General features: G+C 57.0%; 1 protein-coding gene across 1 annotated transcript in view; it reads left to right on the top strand.

The window, feature by feature from the left end:
• The window catches only part of PRDM5 (PR/SET domain 5), a 117,539-nt gene that overhangs the window by 12,970 nt on the left and 76,923 nt on the right, over window positions 1-27,646 (top strand). The window contains exon 2 of the mRNA XM_081091909.1: window positions 6,785-6,868. Within this exon, the coding sequence (XP_080948035.1) occupies window positions 6,785-6,868 (84 nt within the window). The remainder of the gene's footprint in view (window positions 1-6,784; window positions 6,869-27,646) is intronic.

Here is a 27,646-nt window from a genome sequence, read left to right as displayed (position 1 = left end):
GGTGGGTGGCGAATTGAATGGCTTCATGATCTGCTTTGTTCAGCAACCGCAGAGCAGCGCCATGGAACTGGGCACTGGGCGGGCACTGGGCGGGGCCGAGGGCCAGCTGGACGTGGACAGTGTGGTGTCTATAGGTGGGATTTGTCCTGCAGTGACCTTGTGCCGGACCTGCACACGGTTCTGAAAAGTTGGAATTCATTTCCAAGATAGGAAAGTAGGGGTTTCCCATGCGCACTTGGGTTGCCAGCTTCCCTGAAATGTTTGGGCTCTCCGGCTGCAGTGGGCCCCGCGGCGATGCGGCCACATTGACCCAGTGGAAACACTGTCCGAGCAGGCGTGCCCTGCCCACACCTCCTGGCCACTCCCGACCTGGCCTTGCTATTTGTTGGTGGATGTTCGATGTCGCTTCCTGCCCCTTGTAAGCCTTGGAGATCGTGGCCCTTGAGATCCTTAGAAGCGGAGAATTATGGGAGGGCTCTTGCCGTGACACCCTAGACCGAAGGCCGTGTCAGTAACGCAGGCCACGGGCAGGGGTAGGGCTGGCGTCCTCCTGCGGCTCCTGGGACATCTCCCCGCTTAGTCACGGAAGGTGAGCCAACGATGACAAGGCAGCTGGGAAAGTTTGCAAATTTTCAAAAAACTAGTTTGAGACATTGGTTTCCTGCCTGTCGTTAATTATGAACCTTATATTATGTGTTTAATGTGCTGATGAAGCAGGGGGTCCCTCGGGGGTGAGGATGACGGAGCCCCAACGCGCTAGGGTGTCTGCATGCACGACTCCGGAGACCAGGTTTGGTGACGCACATCCGTTTTATTGTGGAACTACAGGGGTATATATAGCATGAGGGGACCAATCAGAGGGAGACACGCTGCTACAGGCGACCAATGGCTGAAAGGCTGGGGTACTGTGCACGTGGCTCTAGGAGTTCCTTCAGGCGGGCGTTGCTACTTCCTGGTGTGCCGAGGAAGCATGTCATGGTGGAGTGTGCTCACACCATTGCATCAGCCGCAGCGCTGAGACATACTTCCCAAGCTCTACTTACATGCTAAGGCATATGTACATATATATATACTAGAGGCCCGGTGCACAAAAATTTGTGCACTCGGGGGGGAGGGGGGGTCCCTCAGCCTGGCCTGTGCCCTCTCGCAGTCTGGGACCCCTCAGGAGATAACGACCTGCTGGCTTAGGCCTGCTCCCGGGTGGCAGAGGGCAGGCCCAATCCCTAGGTGCAGCCCCTGGTCGGGCTCAGAGCAGGGCCGATTGGGGAGTTGGGGCGCCGCCCCCTGTCATGCACAGAGCAGGGCAGATTGGGAGGTTGTGATGCCACCCTCAGTCACGCTCAGGGTAGGGCCAATTGGGGGGTTGGGGCACCATCCCCTGTCACACTCAAGGCAGGGTCGATGGGGAGGTTGCAGCGCCACCCCCTGTCACGCACAGAGCAGGGCCAATCAGGGGGTTGGGGCGCTGCCCCCGTCACACACAGAGCAGGGCCAATCAGGGGGTTGGGGCACCACCCTCTATCACCCACAGAGCAGGGCCGATCAGGGGGTTGGGGCGCCGCCACTCTCACACTCAGGGCAGGGCCGATGGGGAGGTTATGGCTCTACCCCGTCACACACAGAGCAGGGCCCGTGGTGGGGGGGGGGGTTGGGGAGCTCCCCCCTATCAGGCACAGGGCAGGGCTATTCAGGGGGTTGGGGCCCGGCCCCCTGTCACACACAGAGCCACAGGGCGATCAGGGGGTTTGGGCACTGCCCCCTGTCACGCTGATCCTGGTGCCGGGAGGCATATTACCCTTTTACTATATAGGGTAGAGGCCTGGTGCATGGGTGGGGCCGGCTGGTTTGCCCTGAAGGGTGTCCTGGATCAGGGTGGGGGTCCCCACTGGGGTGCCTGGCCAGTCTGGGTGAGGGGCTGAGGGCTGTTTTCAGGCTGGGACTGAAGTTCCCAACCGCTCCTTTTTTTCTTTTTTTTTTTTATTCTGGGCCAGCTTTACCTTGAGGCTTGGCTCCAGCTCTTAGGCCTTCGAGGCTGAAAGTAGGTTTCTGGCCTTTGCTTACAATGTTGCAAATCTGCTGGCTGAAGTCCAGCGGTATTTGTTACAATGTTTCTTAAACTGCCCACTCAGAGGCCTGCAGCCGCAGGCGAGAAATGTTGGTTTCCTCCAACGATCCTCCATCACTGAGGCAAGCAAGCCTCATGTTAGTTTTAAGCTGCCTGGATGCCGGCTGCCATCTTGGCTGACAGTTAATTTGCATATCTTGCTGATTAGCCAATGAAAAGGGTAGCGGTCGTACGCCAATTACCATGTTTCTCTTTTATTAGTGTAGATATATACACTCACACACAAACACACACACACACACCTCAGTAGAACAGACTAATTTGGGTGAGGGAGTGTCTGTTAAAGCTGAAAATTTGTTCTATAATAAAGTAAGTTTTCCGAATATGTGTATAAAAATAATTGATAAATTCGTTATTTACGTGTTTTTACTTGTGTAGGGACATTTGCGTAATTAAAATTAAGTATGTATGAAAAGTTTAATTTCATAGAAAATTTGACAATTTCATATGTTTCAAATAAAAGAAGAAATAATTACATATAATATATATATAGGATGTGGCCTGAATCTTCCTCTCACAGGTGTGCCACCCACACTGTTTTGGAGCCCACGAGATGGAAGGGGCTTCCCTGAGGTTAGAGTTTCCGTGGAAGAGGCAAGTGACTAGAGCAGTGTGTACAATCTATACTAATAAAAGGGTAATATGCTAATTAGACCGGGTTGACCTGCCATCTTCTGGATGTCTGACTTCCTTCCGGACAAAGGCATGGTGATGAGGGCCAAAGCAGAGGGAGTTAAGGGCGATTAGGCTGGCAGGCAGAGGGGTTAGGGGCAATCAGGCAGGCAGAGGCAGTTAGGAGCAATCAGGCAGGCAGGCAGAGGGGTTAGGGGTGATCAGGCAGGCAGGCAGGTGAGCCGTTAGGAGCCAGCGGTCCCAGATTGTGAGAGGGATGTCCAACTGCCAGTTTATCGGCCTAAACCGGCAGGCGGACTTCTCCCAAGGGGTCCCTGATTGGAGAGCGTGCAGGCTGGGCTAAGGGACCTCCACCAACCCCCCACCCCTCGTGCATGAATTTCATGCACTGAGCCACTAGTAGCATCATAATGACAAAGTGCTGCCTGCACGTGGGAGCCACAGTGAACAAAGTTGGAGGGCTGGTTAGGGGGTGTGTCAGCGTGAGAGTGGGCCTGTGAGGATAAATCTCCACCTGAAGCCAGACATCACTGTTTTTATCACCTGCCGTGTTTCTCACCACCAGAGCTATGGAGGATTACCAGTTGGTTGTTCACAGTTTGTAATCTTGCAGCCACAGAAACTCAAGTGTCTTTGATCAGATTATTCTCATGCTCTCACACGTGTGCTTGAAGGCCATCTCATCTCATCCAGAGAGCTCAGGTTCCCATAAATTTGCCTCTTCGATGTATGTTTTTATGTCCGTGTTTTTTTTTTTTAAACTGGTGAGTTGTGAAATTAAGTTATTGGGCCAAAACTAGTATTTTAACACAAGTGACTAAAACGGAGGAGACGATGTGAGCGTGCTTTGTGCAGCGCAAGGGTAGCATGCACCACGAGAGTCCTGTTTTAGTTTTACACGTGTGTGTTTCCGTGTGTACATGCGTGTTTGCTCGGCTGAGATGCAACATGTATTTCTCTCTCTGGTTTGAGGGAAACAGTGGGGAGCTGCATTTCTCGCATTCGGATTAAGGCAGGTGACTGTTCACTCTTAGCAGCGAGGCGCTCACGTCAGAGTTCTGCTTCCCGTTGGGAATATTCAAAGCTGCCAGTCCTTTAAGGCCTGTGTCAGAGCAGAGCGGATCGGAGCCCTGCACGGCCCTGGTGCTCTGAATGGCTGTGAGTCCGTGCGTCTTCTAAACTCTCCCGTTTGGCGACGCCAAGCACAGGGCGGGGTCCTTCTCGAACCAGCTCCTTACAGCAAACTCCATCCAGGCAGCCGGACACCAGCTGGTGAGTGCACATCTTCCTCACATGGTAGCATCAGCCTCTGTACCCACACCTGTTATCCGAGCAGCCACACGCTGCCCCCTAAACAAACCACCTTACATTGTAGTGGTACCTGAGCTCCCTGGCTCCTGTCTCCCCTGCCCCGCACACGGGCTGGGTAACAGGGCAGCTGTCCCTGAGCTCTCTGTGAGCTCCTAGCCTTACAGTCCCAGCTCTCAGCTCCGTCTCAGCTCTTCCGTCTCCTGCACACACAGGAGCTACCTTCTCTGTGCCTGCCGCCTCTCCCTCTCTGAGCTCTCTCTAGCCCTGCTCAGCGGCTCTCTCTAGCAGACTTCTTCACACACACACTTGGTCAGAATCCCGAATATTATTTCAGAGTTACGGAAGGCTGGCTGCCAGCAGTGGCATCAGGCGTTCGGGTTACAGAAGGGCACAGTGTACCACCGTGTGTCCTTGCGCCTGCTCTTGGTATCTTGGCCTGATTCGGATTCCCGGGCTCAGAGGCTGGTAAGGGCTCCCGGGCTCAGGGCGGCCTGGACCAGCTGGTGCACTCTGAACAGCGTCCCCCCAGCATGGCTTTGGGTTTCCTTCCTCTGCAGTCTTTTGGGGAACTGATGGATTCATTGTTTTCCTGCCTAATTCTCACCGACCGTCCTGGGTAGACCAGTTGCACTGGGAAGTGTGTGCACGTATGGTCACCTGCAATGGTGGTTAAAGGCTGAGCACGAGGGGAGGGCACAGTTGCACCACGTGGGTTAATACCAAACCCTCACTCTTATTACCAGAACACTCCTCTGTTTCAGCCTGTCGTCCTGAGTGGCTTCATCCTCAGTGTCGCCTTTCAGTGCCACGGTCACTTGCTGAGTGACCGCCGTGAGCAGGCCCCGGGCGGGCGGGGGGGTGGCCTGGGGACGGCACAGTGCCTGAGCCCTCCACCGGGGACAGGCGCTGCCCCCAGTCCTGGCTCTGACCGCTGCGAGGTGACTGCCCGTGGCAAGCGAGTGATGGAAGCCCTTGGCGTCCGGTTTCCTTCCTTGTGGCCTGGGACGTTCTCACAGAGGCCTGGCTGGCGTGTGGCACATAGCGGTTCAGTAAGCGCCAGCTTCCCTCCCGGTACAGCTCTTCTTAACCGCCCCTCCAGCCGGGTGAGGTCCCCGGGCAGGCGAGAACGATTCCCTGTTACAGAAGCGCCTTTGGGGCTGTGCCCGCCGAGGGGCGAGGCTGCGTGCCCAGCGTCCGCCTGGGGCCGCCCGTGACGCCCGGAGGCTCCCAGCCTCCCTGAGCTGCTCCTCGCACCCTGGACCCGGCCTGCGTGCTGCGATGAGGAGCCGTGTCGCTGTTCGTGGAGCCTGTGCTGGGCTCGGGCCCTTTGCTTCGCCTGTAGCATGAGGGCTGGTCAGCTGTTGGGCCCCTTTAAGCCTTAACAGCCTGCTCTCCCCAGGGCTGGCCTTCCTGCTGTTTGTTCAGCCATTTGTCTTCCTGGAAACATTGCTTTGGGGCTTATTTCCCCCGACGCTGCTCGCCACACGTTTCCCTGGAGAGCTGGGTGCTGCTTCGTCCTCCAGCCCCGCGGGAAGGGAAGGTCCTGCTGGGGACCAGGCGCAGGGGCGGGAGGGTGCACGCTGTTTCCGCCGCACACATCTCTGCCGCACGTCCGGCAGCAGACCCCCCCCACCCCCGCCCCCATCGCCATCCCTGCTTCTTCCCTTCGAGAGAAAGGGCCACTACCTGTCGGCCTGCCTCCCAGGTCCCCCACGGCCCTCTGCAGCCGCTCCTGCTGCCCCAGGCTCTCACCCGGCGCTGGTCACAGTGCAGCCCCGGGCCCCCCTCCCAGAGCCTGCGATTCAGGAGCCCAGGACCCTGGTGCTGAGATCCCCACGCAGGGGGGCTGCGGGCGGGACCCTCACCCAGGGGGGCTGCGGGCGGGACCCTCACCCAGGGGGGCTGCAGGCGGGACCCTCACCCAGGGTGCCTGCAGGCGGACACTGGGGACCCTCACCCAGGGGAGCTGCAGGCAGAACCCTCACCCAGAGGGGCTGTGGGCGGGACCCTCACCCAGGGCGGCTGCGGGCGGGACCCTCACCCAGGGGGGCTGCGGGCGGGACCCTCACCCAGAGGGGCTGCGGGCGGGACCCTCACCCAGGGGGGCTGCGGGCGGGACCCTCACCCAGGGGGGCTGCGGGCGGGACCCTCACCCAGGGGTGCTGCGGGTGGGACCCTCACCCAGGGGTGCTGCGGGCGGGACCCTCACCCGGGGGGGCTCCAGGTGGGCATCTGGTCCCTAGTTCCCGCTGTGCCCTTGCCTGTTTAAAGGTTGGCAGGAGAATTTAAACTTTATTTGTGAAGTCTTCCTCCGAGCGTGGGAAGCCTGCTTCTCCCTTCGTCATAGCTGGGCTGGGTGTGTGATTTTTATGGGAACCAGGTGATTTCGGCCTGGTGGGCTTGTCTCTCACGCCAGGCTCCGCGTTCCGGGACCACTCGCCAGAGGCAGGGCCTCACCCTCCTGGGGGTGTGAATGTTATGCAGTTTAACCCTTTGAGCTTGGCCCCTGTATCTTGGACTCAGGATCTAAGGCTGAGAACAGATGAAGTTGGATTTTTAATGTTCTGTGGTGTATAAATCAGTTAATATTTTAAATGTGTCTCCATCCTGGGGCATGAAGTTGCAGAGGAAAACATTTCTTCCCCAAGGGGAATGATAACTTATTTTAAGGAACTGGCTGTTGCACTAATGCCTGTCCCATGTAACCCGCTGCAGGGCGAGAAGTTCGGGCCGTTCGCCGGGGAGAAGAGGAGGCCGGAGGAGCTGGACGAGCACATGGACTACAGGCTCATGTGGGAGGTGAGGGCGGGCGCTGCTTTAAGCCTTTAAAGTGTGTGTCTCTTTACACTCTGAGTGCATTTACAATACATGTTGGTTCCAGGGGACTCTCTAAGTATTGCAATGTTACAATTTTAAGGAAGCGGAGGAACTTGAAAGTTCAGCATTTGAAGAAAAGTACGGTTGCCATACCTTCCTAGACAATTCTAGAACTCTGAAGTTTATGTAGCTCCTCCCTGGAAAAGGAATTTCCCAGCATAAGGGTGTTTGGGTGTCAAAATAAACCCTCGCTGGGACCGGATTTAGATTGTAGATTTGCTTTCTGTCCGTGGAATTAGATTTCCTTTACCTTTACTTCCCAGCTGCAGGCCTAGTGGCTTAGAGACCAACTCTGAGCTCCACGTTGGAATGAAAATACCATCTTAAAACATACCGTCCGTCCTTGCCCTGACTGGTTGGGCTCAGTGGACAGAGCATCGGGCCAAGGACAGAAAGGTCCTGGGTTCGATTCCAGTCAAGGGCATGTTCCTTGGTTACAGGCTTGATCCCGGTAGGCGGTGTACAGGAGGCAGCTGATCAATGTTTCTAACTCTCTATCCCTCTCCCTTACTCTCTGTAAAAAATCAACAAAAATATATTTTAAAAAAAACCCAAAAAAAGTACCGTCCTTTGATAACATGACACTTGCATCTGTCTCAACACGAGGACATTAGGATGAAATTGCACTTTCACCAGGTGCTGCTCTTTCCTCCTCCTCAGAGGTGTGGTCCTGTGAGGGTCCAGCAGTCAGGCTGTGGGCATTTCAGAAGCTTGATGTTCGTTGATTTTTCGAGATCTTCCCCTTGAGGGTTGCTGAGGAAAGCTGTGAGGCTGTGGAGTTAGCAGGGCAGTCAGGCATTTCTGTGAAATGCAGAATTTCCGCGCGTTAGAGCTTTACTTGTGTTTGCCAGCAGAAAAGATTTTGTGTCTCTGGCTAAATAACATATTTTCAAAAATATAGCTACCACAATACATGATTACAAGCTTTGCAGGTGTGTTTTTGTAAGAACTGTTAACCTCCTAGCATTATAGTAAATTATTATTTCAAAATAAATGAGTATACCAGACGCACTGAGGCCCCTTATGTAATTGGGCTTTAAAAACAATGAATATAGATTTTGGGGGGCACTTCCTTCCCAACCCCCCATCTCCACTTCACTTACACACGGGGGTGTCTTCTAATTAAGAACTCCCCTCTCCTTGCTTCGAACCAGGTGGGAGCCGGGTGGAGCCTGAAGTGTCTGCCTCATTAACAGCGGGGCAGGAGCCCTTCATTCACGGCCCCAGAAAAGCGGGACCTGGGATCCCGGTGACAGGGACCCTAGGCTGGATGTGGCCTTTACACTCTGCTTCCTAAATCTCGACCTTTGTCCCCCGTGTGGCAGGAGTTGGGCCTGCAAGGTAGAATCTGAATGTGTGTGTCCATCAGCTGCATGGGGGGGCGCCAGGGAGCCTGGACAGGGGCAGGGTCCAGCCCGCGGAGAGGCTCACCTTCGAGGTGGCAGGGAGGCGGGCACAGGACAGTGGATGGCAGAGTTTCAACACCGAGCTGAAAAGGAGCTGGAAGGGGTGGGACCCAAAGGACATCACTCTAATTCCTCGCGCTTAGAGGAGAAAGTGGAGGCACAGAGAGAGAGGCGGGAGTTCTTGACTGAGAACATGAACATGGAGGATTCGAGCTTCTTTGCTCATCCTGAGAGATGAGGCTGCTGCTTGGAATTCCTTCCGAAGCCAAACCAGGCCTGGGGAGTGAGGCGTGGCTGCAGACAGGGGATTGGAGTCGTGCTTTGGGTGGATTCTAACACGTATGTGAGAAGCTCAGGGCCAGGAATTACCGAGGTGGCTTTGAAGCAGGAGGTAGGACCGGAGGGCTTATCCTGCCAGATATCAGGGCTCCTTATACACGGATCCGGGGTGGATTCTAGCTTAACCCTTCGGTATGGGCACGGGGAGAGGCAGGTAGCCTTGCTTTTGGCAAAGATGCCCTGAGCACTGTGGTGGGGAGAGGAGGCGCTGACAGTGACAGGGTTGGCTGAGGATGCTATCCTGCGGCTGAAATGCATCCTGGCCCCTGACTCACAGCGTGTGTAGAAAATCCACGTGAGACCACGGCAGAGGGAAGCACACCAGGTAGACACAGTACACCTTCGGAAGAAAGTTAGGACCCTTCATGATCTCAGAGCAGGCGGAGGTCCTTAACTCGGAAGCAGTAGCAGTGTAAGGGGAAATAGGCCACTCGGAGGCTAGTCAAGTGAGGAACTGGGGATCGGAGGGCACAACGACGAGAACGAAGCAGCAGGGAAAGGGGGGGGGGGGAAGAGCCTTCGAAGGCACTTGTCTGCCAAAGTATTTGTGTCCAGAATATATTTAGAAACTACAAACTGATTTCAAGATAAAAAAACGGGCAAAACACTTGAACAGGCACGCCACACAAGAAGATGCCCAAATGGCCAGTGCACCCGAGAGATGGCCAAGTTCATTGCCCTCTGGGAATCGCAAACCAGCAGCAGGAGGGAGTCACTGAGCGCATTTCATCTGGAGCCGGAGGGAGGTGGTGGGTTCGGACAGAGGTGGTGGGTGCGGAGGTGGTGGGTGCGTGCCTGGAGGAGAGCCCTGTGTCTCGGTGCAGAGAGAGGCCGAGGAGGCAGGCGTCTGCAGGGCGCTGGGCAGGGCGGGGCTGTTCTGTGGTCCAGGAGTGGTTGGGTGGTGGCTGGCTCGGCCTTCGCAGTGGGGCTGGTGAGAAGTGGCCGGCTTCTGGCTGTAAGTTGTTGGCGGTAACTCACACCCATGGGGCTTGCTGATACGTGGTGTGTTGAGAGAGAAAAGTCTAGAACAGGGGTGGGCAAACTTTTTGACTCGAGGGCCACAATGGGTTCTTAAACTGGACCGGAGGGCCGGAACAAAAGCATGGATGGAGTGTTTGTGTGAACTAATATAAATTCAAAGTAAACATCATTACGTAAAAGGGTACGGTCTTTTTTTTTTTAGTTTTATTCATTTCAAACGGACCGGATCCGGCCCGCGGGCCGTAGTTTGCCCACGGCTGGTCTAGAATGACTTTGCAATGTTTGGCCTGAGCCACCTGGGTGTCAGGTGGTGACACACCTGAGGTAGGGCATTTGGGGGAGCGAGGGAAGGGGTGGGACGATGGGGTGGGTGCTGCGCTGGGAACTTGGGAGGAGAGGGCGTTACGCTAATCTTCACTGCGAGGTGTCTACAACATAAACTTAGTTGGATGAAAGTGCAGTTTGCACTTTAAAAACTCGGCGTTCAAGAAACATATTGATGACATGTATGCTATTTTCAGCACCTTTGCTGAGAAAATGTAAAATGTGAAGGTTGCAGAAGGAAATGGCTTATGGCTTCCCCGAGCATTACTCCCCTGGGGTTTCCTGCTCTGCACACGTTTCTTTGCCCTGAAGACGGTGATTGACTGAAGGCGGGTTTTCCGAGAAGCCGGAGGGCTGGCTGTTACAGCGGACGTTTTGTTTAGATGTTTTCTCTCTCTTCGCCGTGGTTGTGCGCTCACAGCTGGCCTGCTGCTGGGGCACTTGATTCAGCACCAGGTTTCCAATGTGTTTTCGTTTTGGGGGAAAATGTTTTCAATTGTTTAAAATCTTTTATTTTCCTTGGTTGTTTATGGAAGTCTTTTTAGGTGTTTGGAACAAAGAATTGTCTTCCCCAAATGTTTTTCTTTTGCAGACGATAGCTTTTTGTTTTAGGTTCCAAATGGAACCACTTAGACACCCGTGGGCAGATGCCACCCAGGAAGCCCGGTGGAATGCTGGGAACCCCCGAACCAGCGCCGCGGCCGTCGCTCCCACCCCTGGTCCGCTCCTTGGGGGGGAGGCCAGCAGTGGGTGTGGCGTGTCCTCCGGAAGTTCTGCGTGGACTTTGTGGCTGCCTTTTCTGCTTTGCACAGGAGGGCTCCTCGCTCAGCATGCCAGCCAACTCCTGGTCAATCCACCAAACCCGACCTAGGATTAGGAGAGGCCTGGAATCCAGGCCAAGAAGTTGGTTAAAAAAAACAAGAAACAGCGATATCTGCATTGCTGGAAAGCTCTCACCGTAACGGTGATGGTTCTGATCACAACCGACTGCGATAGGAGTTTTATCAATAGATGCATTTGGCTCAAAAGACAAGTGCATCTCACTTTAGAAAACGAGGAGTGTGTCGAATAGAGGGATTCCCTAGCGTGGCCCCAGGGATGGCGACTAATCAGTGCGACGGTGTTCCCCGCGTTCCTTCCACCCGTTTGCTTTGCTGACTTGGTGGCGGCTGTGGGGCGGGGTGCAGACGAGGCTGTGTTCATGTGGGTGAGGACTTCTCGTCCTCTCGCACATCCCCTCAGATACGGGGGTGGAAGCCTGGGGGGGGGAGGTCACGGCTGTGCGTGTGGACGGTAATAGAGTCACTAGTAGAAGTAAGACAAGCGTGGACTGTCTCGCACACGCACCTGTCCGCCTGCTCTGCCCGCCCTGCACTCACTCACCTCGCCATCGAGAACTGGCAGGCGGCCTGGGGCTGGGGGTCAGCTCCGAGGGGAGCGCGGCCGTGGGAGCACGTTTGTTCTCGAGGAAGGAGGAGGGGTGTCTGCTCCCCGCAGCGTCCCCGTGAGGATGACACACATGTTCCGTGTCCTGTCAGCGACCACTGTCTCGGACGCTCAGTCCGTCCTGATGCCGTGTCAGGTGCGGGTTCACCCGAGACACCCGCCTGCAGGGGAGGCGGGGCTCAGTGTCTGGGGGGCCAGCGTCGGCGTCGCCGTGTTCCCCTGTCCCCGGGGTTCCCATCGGGAGCCTGGAGAGCACACTTGGCCCAGGTCTGTTTGCTGGCGGAACCTCCTAGAAGGGCAGCGCTGGGCGAGGGTCTCCCCGGGGCGGGGCAGGCACTGCAGGTGGAGAGAGCAGCGGAGGGAGGGAGGGAGGCGCCGGTGCAGGGGGACGCGGGCCTCGCCACGCTGTTATGTTTCAGACCCTCATCTTTCATTGCACATCACGCGTGACGCCGTATGATGGGAACAATGGGAGCAGCAGGCATGGGGTTGCAGGCCCACGTGCTCTCTGAGTGGCGCCTGCAGGCCCTGTGCATTGCCCTGCGTTCTGAAGGCAGCAGGAAGGGCACGCTTTATGTTTGTCTTATTTCAGCGTACGCGAGGTGGATGCTGCTTACCTGGCTGCGGTCACGGAGAGCCTCCTCTCCTCTCTGAGTTCACGCGTGAGCGTCGCCGGTGTGCGTTTTCTAGCCGCCTTCCTGAGCTGTCATCCGCGCCCCGTGCGGCGCAGGCTTTGCATGTACGAGTGTAAGGCAGTGGTGTTCCGCCTGCTCCTAGAAGGTGAGGCATCGCCACTCATTTAGAGTCTTTTAATCACTCAGCATAGAAGCCCTGTCCCTACTGGCACTGGCTTTTGAATATTTTATGTAAATACTACATCGTCATAAAATAGCTCATGTGCAATTACATTTCAAAGAGCCATGCTTCTCTGAGTACTTTCGAACACAGTACTCCCATCTTGTCCCTTGAGCACTCACTGTGGCTCTGTCTTCCCACGTGGCCAGTTTTCTCCTGGACACTGGGGTGGGCCGTGCTCACCTGACCTGGCCCGGGACCTCGCCGGCCCTCCCCGCTGCTCAGCACGGCGCCCAGGCCTGCAGCTCACAGTCCTTCCCATCTTTGTTTCCATCTGTTTTCTGTGTTGGCCTGGTTTACGCCTTGGCTTCCAGGGTGGCCCGAGCCAGGGCCCTGGGTGGGCTGGCAGGAGAAGACTGACCACATGCCTTAGGCCAGCAGATTTGGCCAGCGGAACACGCCAGAGAGCCCTGCCAGTTCACCAGGGGCCAGGCCCTTCCTGGTCAGTGTTTTCACCAACGACTCAGTCCCTCTGGACACCACTGCCCGTCGCTGCCCAGGAGACAAGGGAGCTCGTCCACAGCCCTGCCGTGGGGCCTCCACGGGCCACTCAGCACAGAAGCTGCCGCCTCCCTCCTCCCTCCTCCTCCCTCCTCCTCCTCCTCCTCCCTCCTCCTCCCTCCTCCTCCTCCCTCCTCCTCCTCCCTCCTCCTCCTCCCTCCTCCCTCCTCCTCCTCCCTCCTCCTCCTCCTCCCTCCTCCTCCTCCTCCTCCCTCCCTCCTCCCTCCTCCCTCCTCCCTCCTCCCTCCTCCTCCTCCCTCCTCCTCCTCCCTCCTCCCTCCTCCCTCCTCCCTCCTCCCTCCTCCTCCTCCCTCCTCCTCCCTCCTCCCTCTTCCCTCCTCCCTCCTCCCTCCTCCTCCTCCCTCCTCCTCCTCCCTCCTCCCTCCTCCCTCCTCCCTCCTCCCTCCTCCCTCCTCCTCCTCCCTCCTCCTCCCTCCTCCCTCCTCCCTCCTCCCTCCTCCCTCCTCCTCCTCACAGTGCCCCTGCACGGTGCTGTCTCTCGGCCCTGGGAGGGACATTCCCTCCTGTCAGGGCCAGAAGCTCCTGTGCTTCAGAGACCGTCGCCTGCAGGCAGGGCCCCGCGTCCTCGGGCACCTGGGTCTGGGCCAGGGAAGGCGTCCGCCCCGGTTGTTTCCGCATTGGCTGGGCTTTCAGAACAGCGCAGTGATGGCGGCCGTGACCAGCCATCCTGTCTCACTCCGGGTTTTCATGTTAGTGCTTGCGTGTCTCACCGTTCAGTGAGGCTCTGATTGAACTTGGCTATGGTTTTCATGTGAAAGGAATAGCTCTCATTCCTGGTGACCGGAGGCTTTTTACCGGGCCCGTGAAGCGAAGCCAGTCAAGTGCAGCTGATTCAGATGCCGTGTCATTGGCTGAGATCTTCTCCCATGATGCTGAGGCAGAAACCCCATTTTTATTTTTATTTTATTTTTTTTTAAATATATTTTATTGATTTTTTACAGAGAGGAAGAGAGAGAGATAGAGAGTTAGAAACATCAATGAGAGAGAAACATCGATCAGCTGCCTCCTGCACATCTCCTACTGGGGATGTGCCAGCAACCCTGGTACATGCCCTTGACCGGAATCGAACCCGGGACCTTTCAGTCTGCAGGCCGACGCTCCATCCACTGAGCCAAACCGGTTTTGGCAGAAACCCCATTTTTAATGATAACGTATTCAACCTCGATTTCATTGACGAAGCGAAGGCAGAAAGGAGAGAGAGCATTTCACTTCCCCGCCTCCTGCTCCCACCTCCCAGGCTCTGCTGATCTGGGGCTAAGTCACTGTTACCCACCTCGCAGTCGAATCTGCTTCAGTAACAGAACTGTTGGCTGTGGGGTTTTTAGCTCCTGGTTTTGACTGCTTGGTCAATTGATTGGGCAAGTCTTCGTTAATGAGAGTGACCTTATGTCTGGATAAACCTTTTATAAAGTGTACTCGGGGCCCAGTGCACGAATTCGTGCACCTTGAAAGGAACTGTGGGCCGCCAGGCTGCGTTGGGCACAGGGGTGGGTCTCAGCCCATCCTCCACACCCGTGCCCGGCCCCTCCCTCCACGGCCCCTGGTCCCCTGTCTGCCAGCAGCCCTGCTCCTGTTGCCACTGCTCCCATGTGCTGACGGTGCTGGCACCGCATGCACCCCCTGATGGTGCAGAGCGATTGGGGCCGGCGCCATCAGTGGATGCAAGCGGCGGCGGCTGCCTGATCGCCCCTCAGGAGCAGAAGGAAGTGGAGAAGCCCTCAGTGCCAGCAGCCGCCGCTTGCACCTGCTGACGGTGCTTAGCGCTTGGGGCTGGTGCAGGGTGCCAGCAGCAGGTGCAAGCGCCTGGCGGGAACATGGTGCGCCGGAACAAAGAATTTTCAGTAACCACCAGAGGCCCACCCCGATGATGGTGACCGGCGCCCTGCCTTGGTCTGGCTCCCCTGCTCACCTGCTGCACCATGACACCACGGCCTGTGCTCACCATGCTCCACACTCTGCTGCCTGCTGCCGACGCCTGCCATGTTCCATGTGTGCCCCCTGGTGGTCAGCGCACGTCATAGCGACCTGTTGTTCGGTTGTTCCGCCCTTTGGTCTATTTGCATATTAGGGTTTTATATATATATAGACAACATCTTAGGAGGTGTACATTGTAGCCTGGGATGCTCCGGAGCTGATCAAGCACCTATTAAATGAGACCATGTGTTCAGTCCCTGAAAACGTATGTACTTGGGTGCTGAGAGCAAAAACCATCCTTGCAGAAACTCTGTTGTTTTTGAGACGTCATGGGAACGAGAGCATCTGAAGGGAGGTTTTGGAAACTACCAGGTTCTTCAGCTACAAAATTGTTGCGTGAAATATAGCCCCACTGAGAGTGGCTTGGAGAGAGATGGCTACTGGGAGTCCCCGGCTGTGACAGGGTTTGAGTTCTATCGATGGTTGGCTTCGAGCCGAGGGGAGTCCCGGACACATGGACACTGTTCTGTGAGTGACCATTGGACAGTGCTGTCCCCTGGACTCCTGCACTGGATGGTGACGGTGCAGCTGGAAGGGTGGACGAGGGCTGCCTACTGTCGGCCAAGGCCTGCCCGCCGCCCGCCAAGGCCTGCCCCCCACCCACCGAGAGCGGCTGGGCTTTCTCAGAGTCGGCTGTCTTATCCTTTCCTGCTCAGCGTTTTTCTCAAAGACCCATGACCTTGAGTACACACTCAGCCAAACCCAAGGGAAGTGTGAGGGGGACAGGCCATATTTTTTCACATTTTTAATTGTGGTAAAAAACAGATAACAAGCTTTCCCACCCGAGCCTGCTGTAAGGGCACCGCTCGGTCGTGTTCAGTATATTCACGTTGTTCTGAGACCTCCGGGCGCCTTTTGTCTTGCGAATCTGCACCTCCCCCCCTGCACACTTTCTGTTCCCCTCATCCCAGACCAGGCAGCCACCCTCTCCTGTCTGTTTCTGGGGACTGGGCTACTTCAGAGGCCTCGGGTGGATGGAGATCGCGGTGTGTGTTTGTGGCTGGCGGCGTATCTCGCTTATCCTGCGCCCCAGGTCCCTCGTGGTGGAGCGCGCCAGGATCCCCTCCCCCTGTGGGGCTGGTGGTGTTTCAGTGCGTGCCTGACCGCGTGCTGCGTGTCCTCCGTCTGCGACGCGCGCCCGCGTGGCTGCGCCTCTTGGTCTTGGGAACGTGCTGCCTGGCAGGGGTGCAGGTGTCCGCTTAGGCCCTGCTCTCCGCTCTGGGTGTGCACCTCCTGTCATGCGACGGGGTCTGCTTTCCATTTCTTGAGGAGCACCCCCCTCCCGCCCCCCGCTGTTTCCCACAGCGGCCGCACCATCTGACGACCCACCCGTCTCCCACCAGCGCAGGAGTTCCAGTTTTCTACATCCTCGCCAGCGCCTGTGTTTCCTGTTCCTTTTTTTTAATAGTCAGTCACCCTAAGGAGTGGGAGGGCCTGGAAGCACAAGGGATACAGTCAGTGTTGGAAAGCTGCCGGTGAACTGGCGGATGCCTATGGGCGAGACGGAGCCCGGGAAGCGTGGAGTCAGTCCGAAGGGTAAGACGGGGTGCAGCCCTGACCTTGACTGGCGGGCCATGGCCCGGGCTCACTGGTTCGGCGGGCCGTTGGGTCAGGTCCCGACCCGCGGCGGCGGCAGCGGTGGAGTGTCGGCCCGGACAGAGCCGCGCTCCTCCTTCCACGGCCGCCCTGGGCCCGGCGGACCCTGTGGGGCCTGGGGTGGGCCGTGGGTCTGGAAATCGGTCCCCGGCCGGCGTGGCGCCGGGAGCAGCCGGGCACAGCACCAGCCGTGGGGGGAGCGGGGCTCCAGCCCGGAGAAGAGCAGGGCAGAGGCAGACGGCCGTCTTCAGGGGCTGGAAGGGTGTTGGTGGAAGGTGGTCAGGGCTTAGCTCTCCTGTCTGAGGTCAGAGTTCAAACAGCACGTATGTGCCGGCGAGAGGAGCAGGTTCCTAATGAGCACGAGCAAGCCTTCCTGGCAGCATGGGGGCGGGGTGAGGCTGGGGCTTTGGGTGCAGCTGGGTGAGGTGGAGGCTGGGTGAGGTGGAGGCTGGGTGAGGCGGAGGCTGGGTGAGGCGGAGGCTGGGTGTGGCGGAGGCTGGGTGAGGCGGAGGCTGGGTGAGGCGGAGGCTGGGTGTGGCGGAGGCTGGGTGAGGCGGAGGCTGGGTGAGGCAGAGGCTGGGTGAGGCGGAGGCTGGGTGAGGCGGAGGCTGGGTGTGGCGGAGGCTGGGTGAGGCGGAGGCTGGGTGAGGTGAGGCTGGGTGTGGGTGCGCAGCTGGTGAGGTGGGTGTCACTGGGAACAGGTCCTGCCGGGGAGACCTGCAGCTGCCGCTGGGGGAAGGCTGGTCTGCATGGGAGTGTGAGGAGCTGGACCAGCGCCAGGTCCGCTCGCAGAAAGCCTGATGGAGTCATGTCCACCGCCAGGCGCGGCCCACCTGGACGGAGCGAGTCATCTCCCAATGAAGGGTCTGGAACGGCTGTCCTGCCTCCCGGGAACCCACGGGCAGTTCTCCTGTGCGACGCTCTCCCGTGTGCCACCAGGTTCCACCCGCCGCCTGTCCCCATGAGCCACCAGGTTCCATCCGCCACTGCCTGTCCTGTTCTCTGCTTCCTGCTGGGCACCCGCCTCCATCACAGTTCACGTCTCAGGCCCCACGCGCTGCCCCTGCGCCTGCTCCTCCCTTCCCTGCACCGTCCCCCCCTTTCTCGCCCAGACCCGCCCTGTTCCTGCCCGGCCACGTGGTCCTTCCACGCCTCCCAACACCTGAGGCTGGTGTGACACTGTGGGCACCACACGGGCGTCTGCCCCGCTCCCGGGCTGGGAGCGTCTCCATGGTGACTAAATGCCGTTGGTCTCTGATGTCTTGGTACAAATGAAACATGGCTCTGGAATTCAGTGAAAGGGGGGAGCCTTTATCTGTGTGCCGGTGCCTGACCCACTGTGGCGGCTTCTGACTTGGGGGTGCAAGAGGAGTGGAATATAGGTTTCTGTTCCAGATTATTCCGTCATAGCATTGCACATGGTTCTGGAGACCTGAATGTGCTGGGTGTGCAGCTGAGACTCAGGGGAAGGCTAGCAGGCCCACCTTCCCCTCCCTCCTGCTTCTCCCCTTTTCCTTCTCTCTCTCCCTCTCTGCCTCTTCCTCCTCCTCTCCCCCCTCCCCGCCCTCCCTGAGTGGGTGCCATCGGCTTGCACCGTGCTCTCCTGCGGAGCCTGGCAGGCTGCTCTGCTGTAGCGCGGGCACCGCGGGCATCAGTTCCCTGGACCCGAGGTCCCTGGGCCTCCGGTGCACGGGCCTGCAGCAGGCCCAGCCCTCCTGGGTGCCGGCTGAGGTGTATTTTTCAAATATGGCAGATGCAGTTCCAACAGACCTCGCCCAGCCTCCACATTGGCCATCGTACTCCCTTGTCTTCCCAGTGGCTCACGCTGGCGTCCGTGCCCGTCTCCCGGTGCCGGCCCCTGTGGACTGGTGAACGGGGCAGCCACACCAGTGCCTGTGCTTCGGGGCGGTCACGTCCTCGCTTGCCATCCTTCGCTGGTAGCAGTGAGTTAAACCTGGGCGCCCAGGCAGGCTGAGCACCTCCGAGCAGCTTGCCTTGTGTGGAGCTGAGCATATGAGCCGTCGCGTGGTTACTTAACGTTTGGCCTGTTTCCGTAACAAATTCTAGCGCTATTTTATACTTAGTGTAAGAGGCGGATTCGATGAATTTGTCCTGAAGTCAGTGTGGGGTTTTATGTGAGTGAGAAACCGCGCATGTGCATGTAACTGCTTCCCGGTCACTGGCGCCTCTCCATGCTCTGCTGGAGTTTGCCTGAATCCCACCTGAGGGGCCGTCTCTGATTTGCATATGGATGTGTAGATCCCAGGTGACCCAAGCAGCATGCGCTCTTATGTCCAGAGAGACTGTAGGTCCCAGTGTTCCGTGGTTTCCTTTGATGTAAAGGTGATGAGTGTCATGGGCTGGAATAACCCCCTAGAGCGACGCGGCCCGTCATCGCCCTGCTGTGCGGGAGGAGCTCAGACCAGGACTTTGTTCCCTGAAGAATGTGTGGGATGCTCACATAGCTAATGTTTCCATGTGCATCTTTGTTACTTTTTAACTTCTGGTGAATGAATCATTTTATTTTATTATTTTTTAAGATTTTTAAGTTGATTTCCAGAGAGGGAGGAAAGGAGAGGAAAGAGAGAGAGAAACATCGATGTGAGAGCAAACATCGATTGGCTGCTCCTGCACACCCCCTACCTGCGACCGAGCCCCCGCCTGGGCATGTGCCCTGACGGGGAATTGAACCAGCGACGCTTCAGTGCACGGACGTCGCCCAGCCAACTGGGTGAGCCATGCTGGCCAGGGCATAAGTCATGTTTGTAGAAACCTTTCCTTCTGACAGGCCCAGAGATCAGTGGAAACAGGCATATTCTCGTGTCCTCATTTACGGTGGTAATTCTGTATTTTTCAACCTCAGACGCTCGAAGCCCAGCAGAGGGCTATGCAGACACTGCCTGGGTCCGGCTCCGTCCGCAGTTTAAATATTAATGTGCAGCTGGCAGGTGACGGAGGAGGACCGTGCTCTTGTGTCCGGAGAGACTGGGTCTGAGGCTCTGTGCCCACCTATGATCTGTGGGGTGTTCTCGGCCAGGACACGCTGTCCGCTTAGGCGCGTGCCGAGCCTCACTGTCACGCAGCGCTGCGGTCCGCTTCCCTGGTCAGGCCGAGCCCCTGGGCGTCTTGCTGGGCCAGTCAGCGTGGTTTCCTTGAATTCCGTGGCCCTGTGCTTCCCCTGGAGCCACAGCCAGAGCGTCTGTCCTCATTCTCGTAAGAGCATCTCATTTCCACGGAGCAAAAGGGCCCTGATGGGTTGTCTCCTGGCTCATCTCATCCTCTGGGTCATAGGCACTCACCTGGAAACCTGAAATAAAAAAAATACATCTTTGGAACCAAGCTTCTTTTAAAAACAACTTCTTCAGCAGCAAAGCCTGCCTCGGACTAAGGTGAGGCTGCTTATGGCGTTGTTTTCCTCATCCATCGGGTGACAGAAGTAGGAATGTTTCTTATGGATGGTGCTCCGACCCTGTGGAGTGTTATGTGAGCTCCCTGCACACACTGTGTACCACTTCCCAAAGCTAATGGTGACATTGCATAGGAGCACTGCAGGTGCTTGTTTAGGTAACAGCCCAAGAACCACAGGCCTCTCCGAGGGAGAGAGCCAGTACAGGGCATAGAACAGGCAGCGGTACTAAGGGAAGTGGTGGATTGCAGAGTCAGGGAGGGTCTCCTTGTAAATGAAAGGGAGCAACGTGCATATTCAGGAATCAGACATGATAATCACAGGAGCACAAGTTGTTCCTCCTCCAGGGGGTCGTTGCAAACAACACACTCGCGTTGTGTCCACTCGCCCAGGGAGGCACTGGAAGGTGGTGGCGTGGGCAGGGAGCTGGGCATTAGAGCTCCATGCCTGGGCCTCCGCGGGTGCAGGGCAAGTCCTCACGCCTGTGCCACAGAGGGAGGCGCCTGTGGACAGAGAAGGGGTGTCTGTCACTTTGTAATTTCAGCTGACGTATCTTAAAAGGCAGTTTGTTGCAAAATTAAAAACAACTCTCTGAGGGAAAAGCCCCCTCAAACCAGTGTCACGTGATGCCTGGTGATGTCACTTTCCTCACCTTCTCTCCCGCGTGTTCTCCATCTGCGCTTTTATGGTTTCTTGTGCCTTTATGAGGTGAAAATGCAATAGAAGAGTATTTATGTCAATCGTTTCCTTATGTCAGTTTGATATCTCTATATACACTAGTGAAAGTCTACTCAGGCAGCCCTATAATAAATATAAAAAATATAATTTTAGATTTGGAGAAAATTGATGAAATGGGAAATGTAGAAACGTACACATATAAATTTAATTTTATAAGAGGAACTGGTTATGAAGAATTAGAGTTAAAATTCAGAATATCTTCCTTTCCTATTCCTTCCCTTCCCTTCCTTCATTTAACATAAGAATCAATTCCTTACATGAAACATATGTCTATATTATATTTAAAGGCTTTTTCATTTTTAAAAATTTATTTTATTATTTTTAAAATATATGTGTTTTTTTTTATTTCAGAGAGGAAGGGAGGGGAAGAGAGAGATAGACACATCATGATGAGAGAGAATTATGGATCGGCTGCCTCCTGCACATCCCACACTGAGAATTGAGCCTGCAACTCAGGCATGTGCCCTGACCGGGAATTGAACTGTGACCTCCCTGTTCATAGGTCGATGTTCAACCCCTGAGCCACGCCCGCTGGGTGTAAGTCTTTTGCATTTTTAATACAACAATGTGTTGTAGGCTGTAAGTTGTCATTTATCATCTCGCCCTCCTGGGTCCTGCAGCTTTGGGGCCTGGAATGTGCCGTCACCCCAATGGGCTCTGAGGCAGATGCCTGCACAGCCTTCCCCGTGGCCCTCAGCAGGCCCGGCCCCGCTTCTGACCTGTGGATGATGAGATGAGAGCAGCATTGTTTTTAGCTCTCCTGTTGGCCCTAATTGTAGGCAGCTGTCCAATCCGAATGCTGGTCTGCTGCCAGGCGTGACTGTGGTCACTTCTGACAAGTTACCCTGCGCTCAGTGGCTTAGAACAACACCCTTGTCCTTTACCTTTCAGCTCTGCAGGTGGGGCACCGGGTGGGCTCTGCGGTTAAGGGTCTTAAAGGCCGGATCCTGGTGCTGCTGGGCTGGGTTCCTTTCAGGAGGCTTGAGGATGAGTGTGCTCCCAAAGCTCCTCCAGGTGGTCGGCGGAATTCAGCTCCTGGCGGCTGTAGGACTGAGGTATCCCTTCTGTTGCTGGCTGTTGGCCAGAGACTGCCTCAGTCCCTGGGCCCGCAGGAGCCACTCCTAGGCCCTCAGTGGCCTCCAGCTCAGCACAGGAGAGTCCCCCTCCTGTCACTCTGCCTTGTGCTCCCCCGCTCTGTGACTTCTCTGCTCACTGGCCAGAGAAAACCTTTTTTTAAAAAATGTATCTTTATTGATTTCAGAGAGGAAGGGAGAGGGGGAGAGAGAGAGAGACATCAATGATGAGAGAGAATCATTGACCTGCTGCCTCCTGCACGCCCCACACTGGGGATCGAGCCCACTACCCGAGCATACGCCCTGACCGGGAATTGAACCGTGACCTCCTGGTTCATAGGTTGATGTTCAACCACTGACCCACGCCAGCCGGGCGAGAAAACCCTGTTTTTAAACAGCTCCTGCCATCAGGTCAGGCTCCCCCCGGGGTACTCACCCTTTTCAATCCAACAGGATCATAGGAGCGATACTTGTCACACTCATCGGTGCCACCCACACGCAAACAGGAGGGCGTTCCCAAAGGGTGAGGGCCATGGGGGGGTGTCGTTCTCAGCACCCTCCTTCCCAGGCGGCACCTGGTGCCCAGGTGGAGGGAGGTTGAGGAAGGACAGTGTGCTGGGTCTGGAGCCCCATCGTCCTGGTTTGAACCCTGGCTCCAGAGCTTAGCGAGCGGGGAGACCTTAGATAAACGATTATTCTACAGACAGTCCTCAGGCTACGTCAGACTCGACATACGTTGTTTCGTGGTTACGTCGTCATCTCCCATTTATTTACAGAAAAAAGTTCCGTCATTTTGACGAATGTGCATATGTTTTTTATTAGTTACTTATCACAAGTAAAGGTCAGGAATTGTTATCTTTCTTTTAATTTTTTTTTTACTGTTTCACGTCCTTACTGCTGTGTCTGTGCGCCCTGTGGGTGACATGGGTGCTTACGTAGGTGGGTTCTGACTCAGCGAAAACCGCATTGCTTCGCGCCGTACAAACGGATCTCCGACGTAACCCGAGGACCTGCTGTATTTGTGCCTGTTTCCTCCTCTGTCAAATGTGGTTCCTGTGTGGCACCCGCCTCATAGATTTGCTTAGAGGAGCAGATTCTACGCTGCGTGCAGGCAGCTGGGCAGCGCAGGGCTGAGCGTGACAAACCTCCTGTTAGTTGTCATGACGATCACTATTTGCTCTTTAAAGCAGGGCCTCTTTCCTTGACGTTCCCGTTTTCATAGGAGGAATTTACCGAGATCCAGTGTCTGTTCAGAAGTGACATCATTCGGATGGGAATGGGAGCCCTCGTCCTCGTGGCATCTGACTACTGGCAGCTCCTTCAGGTGGGAGTGCAGGCCAGGCCGCCCGCCCACCCCATTGTGGGCACGTCCCCCACTGTGGGCACGTCCCCCACTGTGGGCACTTCCCCCATTGTGGGCACGTCCCCCATTGTGGGCACATCCCCCACTGTGGGCACGTCCCCCCCTGTGGGCACATCCCCCACTGTGGGCACGTCCCCCCCTGTGGGCACATCCCCCACTGTGGGCACATCCCCCACTGTGGGCACTTCCCCCAACTTGGGCTCAGACTATGTGTTCTCGGGTGGTCTGGTTGCTGTGTGTGTATGTGTGTGTGTGTGTGTGTATGCACACCTGTCTCAGTCTAAGCTTAGTGGTAGCGACGCTGTGGGCAGAAGCCCAGGACACTCACCTGGGCCAGGACTAGCGTGGCCGCCCCCACGCCCTCCCTGCCAGAGCCAGTCTTGCAGCTGGACGGGCCCTGTTCCCACGCAGGACACTCCTTAGCTTCACCTTCCCTGCAGGTGAGAGCACCAGGCTCGTCAGGCACCGCCACTGCGTCAGAGGAGGCGGCAGAGGGGAGAGGGGCTGAGCTGAGGCAGGACCCGTTGGGAGGTGCCTGGGAGGCGGAGCTGAGGACCATGGGCTCCTGACAGGCAGGGCAGGTGCTGGGGTGAGGAGGTGGGGAGCGACCAGGAGGCCTCAGGGCTGTGGAAGGATGGGCGTGGAGACAGATTTTAAGTCAACATCAAAAGTGCTCATTATGAAAATGGTACTCAGGTACTGTGTCACTGTCAGGACATGCCCCGAAACCAAGAGCTCCTCTTGACATCGTCACCAGAATGCGGAGGAAGCTCTGACTGGGGGGCGGGGGTGGGCTGGGAGGTCCTGGGTGCCCTGTCAGGGAGGCAGAGCAGCTGAGCCAGAGCAGGTCTGGCTCACGTGAGAGTTGAATCCATGGGTAGAGGTGCTTCCAGGAGACCCATCCCCGGGGGCTTCTAGAGCAGGGGTGGGGAACCTCCGGCCCGCGGGCCTTATGATACCTGAGAAGTCATTGGGTCTGGCCCTGCCAGGGCATTAGGATGAGTTAATGAAATGTTTGACCAGATACAGCAGGCTGACTTTTAAGTTGGTCATTTTGTCTCGCCTGAGGATAATGTCCTAAATATCCAACGGCCCTGGGCAGAGAAAAGGTTCCTGCCCTGTGAGCCGGATGCAGGGGAGCCGTGCCTACCATCCCGGGTCCGTCCCAGAGCAGTGGCCCTGCAGGCGGGACAGGCGGCCTGCACCGGCCTCGGGGATCCAGGGTGCATGGCCCACCCTGGGCCTCAGGGATCCTGGGTGCATGGCGACTCTGCCCACAGAGGTCGGGAAGGAAGAGAGAGATTCAGTGAGCAGGGCGGGCTGGGGGTATGGAGCCAGCTGCACAGCGACCAGGGTGGTGGTGCTGTGAGAAGAGTCCTAGATCTTCCCACAGGAGAACAAATCAGAGACACAGCTTCAGATTCGTGGTACCAGGATGGATGTCGACTGACTCAGCGATAATGGGCTCAGTGTTGGCTGACTCAGCGATAGTGGGCTCTGTCCGCCCAGCTCTTCTTACACAGGCACCGTGGCCTCCGCCTGAGGGATTTCAGAGGCGGCACTAAGGCCTGAGGTGGAGTCAGAGCCCAGGGGCCCCAGGTCTCTGGAGGGACCACATTCCTGACGGATCCTCCGAGAGCCCTGGATTCCTGTCGGATGGCCGCACCCGGGAAGATCTGCCGGTGACCTCCTGGGTGCAGCCGGCCCGGCAGCGGTGATTGGCGGGCCGGGAAGCCCAGCGCTCTCAGGAGCCCGCCTCTGCGCTGTGTGTCCGGGGACTGGACGGTGTCCCTGCCAGACCTCGGGCCAGAGCGGGTCCTGTCCCAGACCTGCCTTGTCCGGGGCGGGGAGCGTCCCTGTCCCAGAGACGGCCTTAGGCAGCCGAGCCTTTCGGCAGAATCCGTGGGCGTGAGCTGCAGTCGGAGACGCGGTGGGCACGGGTGGGCACGGGTGTGCAGCCCCTCTGAGTGGGTGCTGCCCCGGGTGAGCACTGGTGGGAGGCGCAAATCCCTGCATGATGGCACTGCTGCTTCTGCGGTGGCCTCTGCCTCTTCTGTTGACAGACGTGTATGCCGTGTGTTCAGCCGTGGATCTGAATTCATCTTGTGTGTTAGGGGTCCCCAAACCGCCCCAGATTTGGAGGTTCACTGTCAGGACTCAGGGACTCAGCTGAGATTTATTACAGCGATGTCCAGGCCCTGGCAGAGGCTGGGGGCCATGGAGAGATCGCCCTGCGCTCTCTCCTCCCGAGAGGGGCACACAGCACAGTCCTCTGCAGCCACCGCACATGATGCTTCTGTCCCAGGACGCCCCTGGAAGCTCAGGACCAAGGGGTTTTCCTGGGGGCCTACCGTGTACCCACACCCGGATCCCGGGAGGGAGGCAGCGTTCTCTGTACACCACGCTGTGGACTCATTCTAGACACGGGGGACCGGCCTTGCCTGCGACTACGGGCCCGGGACCCGCTGGGAACCCAGCTCTCCCGCCTGCCGGCCGGGGCGTCTCACCACAGCGCTTCCTGGGCGGTGCCAGGCCTGTGGGGCCGTGGCCGTGTCCGCACACCTGTCCGCCGGGAGCTTTTCCTCGTGCCGTCCGCTCACACTTACCTGCCCTCCCTCCGCCCTCGGACCAGCACTGTGCGTCCCTTCCCACACGAGTGAAGGCCCGGGGACAGGCGTGCCTGCTTTATAATAATCGCTCGTCGCTTTGTGCGGCGTTTTTACTGTTTTCTGTTTCCTCTTCAATACTGAAGAGGTTGAGTGCAGGGACTGCGTTCTAGAATCCCACTCGCAGCTTTTCTTGGCGCAGATTTAAGTAACCAGTGGAGTGCAGCGACTGTTCCACACGTGAATGGAGAGCCGAGGCCATTCTTTAAACTCTTTGCACAGAACCGTGGCTGCTAGGTGACGGGGAGGGACAGGGTGCATCCCAGAGCCCGGGAGACGTGTGGCTGTCCGCGGCGCATCTTTGCACCGAGAACTCGTTTCTGTACTGAGTTGAGCACATTTTGAAAGACGTGAGTGAAGGGAATACAATTAATCTAAATGGGCCTGGCAGATTCAATGTTAAAAGCGACAGAAAAACCGTGTGCTTAGGAGAGATGCCCGCAGCGTGGGGCTGGGTGTGGAGAGCAGGGCCCGAGGGCAGTGGCTGTGCTTCCACTTTTGCTCCGCGCGCCCTGCACAGGGCTCTTCGCTGCTCAGTGTTTCTATAACCTCTGCCCTGAAGTTTTCTGACACAAAACCTCTTTTAAAAAAAGGCTTTTTGTTACTGATTTTAGGGAGAGGGAGAGAGAGAGAAACATCAATGATGAGAGAGAATCATTGATCGGCCACCTCCTGCATGACCCCCACTGGGGATCGAGCCCGCAACCTGGGCATGTGCCCTGCCCTGGAATCGAACTGCAACCGCCTGGTTCATGGGTCGATGCTCAACCACGGACGGAGCCACGCCGGCTGGGCCAAAGCATCTTTTTTTAAAAAACACCATCAGAACTTGCTCGCTGGGATCTTTGAGATTATCATTGCTTTTTACACCATCAACTGTTTCCAGAGATTTCCTGTCCTGACTCTTGTCTTCAGAGCTTGGAGGGCTCATGTGGAAGAGAAATTAAAGCCACGTAGGTGGCCAGAGCGGGAGCTGGCGGCAGCATGTTAGAACTTGGCACAAGGAGTGCCCATTCAGCCGAGTGGCACTGGGGTTGCTCCTGCCTCGTGATGGCCCTGCCCTCGCGCCAGGGTTCAGCGAGGCCGTTTGAGGTGCACCTGGGTCTGAGGAGCCATATTCAGGGTCCGTCACGCATGTTCCTTGGAAAAGCTGACGTGGCAGGAAGATGGCACGTGTCCCGCGCCGTGTGTGGAAGCCCGTTTTTCTCTAAGGTGCCTGTGAGTGCCTGTGAGCCCTGGGTTCCTCCCTCAGTTCACTGACACGCATGACTGCAACACGCCCACGGTGTGCAGTGGTCATGTGCTTCCTTCCATCGGAGGCTCGCACCGTGTCAGTGAGGCCACAGGCAGAGACTGTCGTCCCTCCCGAGAGGTCAGGGGACCCTGGCTGGGCTCCGGGAGAGGGCGTGGCGCCCACAGTGATGATCAGAGCGTGGGCCCTGGCTTTCCATTCGGGTCCCCATTGTCACCTCCAGGTGCCAGCCTGCAGCCCTTCCAGCCTGGGACGCGTGCACTGGAGAGGAGGCCGCTGTGCCCGCAGCCCCTAAGTTATCCCACGCTGTGTGTACCGGGTTCTCGTGGCTGCTCAGCGCCGGGACAGGGCCCGGAAAGCCTGTGGCCTCCCTTCGCTGCTTCCCCATCTGAAGGCCGGGAGGCCCTGGGTCAGGGTTATTCGATAGGGTGGTGGGGGAGCAAGGGGAGAGGCTGCAGTGATATGTGTGTGTGTGTGTGTGAGTGTGTGTGTGTGTGTGTTTGTGTCTGAGTGTGTGTGTATGCGAGTGTGTGTGTGTCAGGGTGTGTGTGTGGGTGTGTCTGTGTCTGTGAGTGTGTGTGAGTCTGTGTGTCTATGTGAGTGTGTGTGTCTGTGTGTGAGTGTTTGTGTGTGAGTATGAGTGCGTGTGTGTGTATAGAATCAAAGCAAGCCTTAGCCAGAATCCTTTGAAAAATCAGCAGGGAAAGACTCATGCCCTTTGCTTAGCGATGACAGATCACGGCCGTTTCCTAGGGGTGA

Source organism: Myotis nattereri (assembly GCF_964212035.1).
Source record: "Myotis nattereri genome assembly, chromosome: 5".
NCBI classification, from domain to species: Eukaryota; Metazoa; Chordata; class Mammalia; order Chiroptera; family Vespertilionidae; genus Myotis; species Myotis nattereri.
The sequence above is the reverse complement of the archived record's forward strand: the minus strand, read 5'-3'. Positions and strand labels throughout refer to the sequence as shown.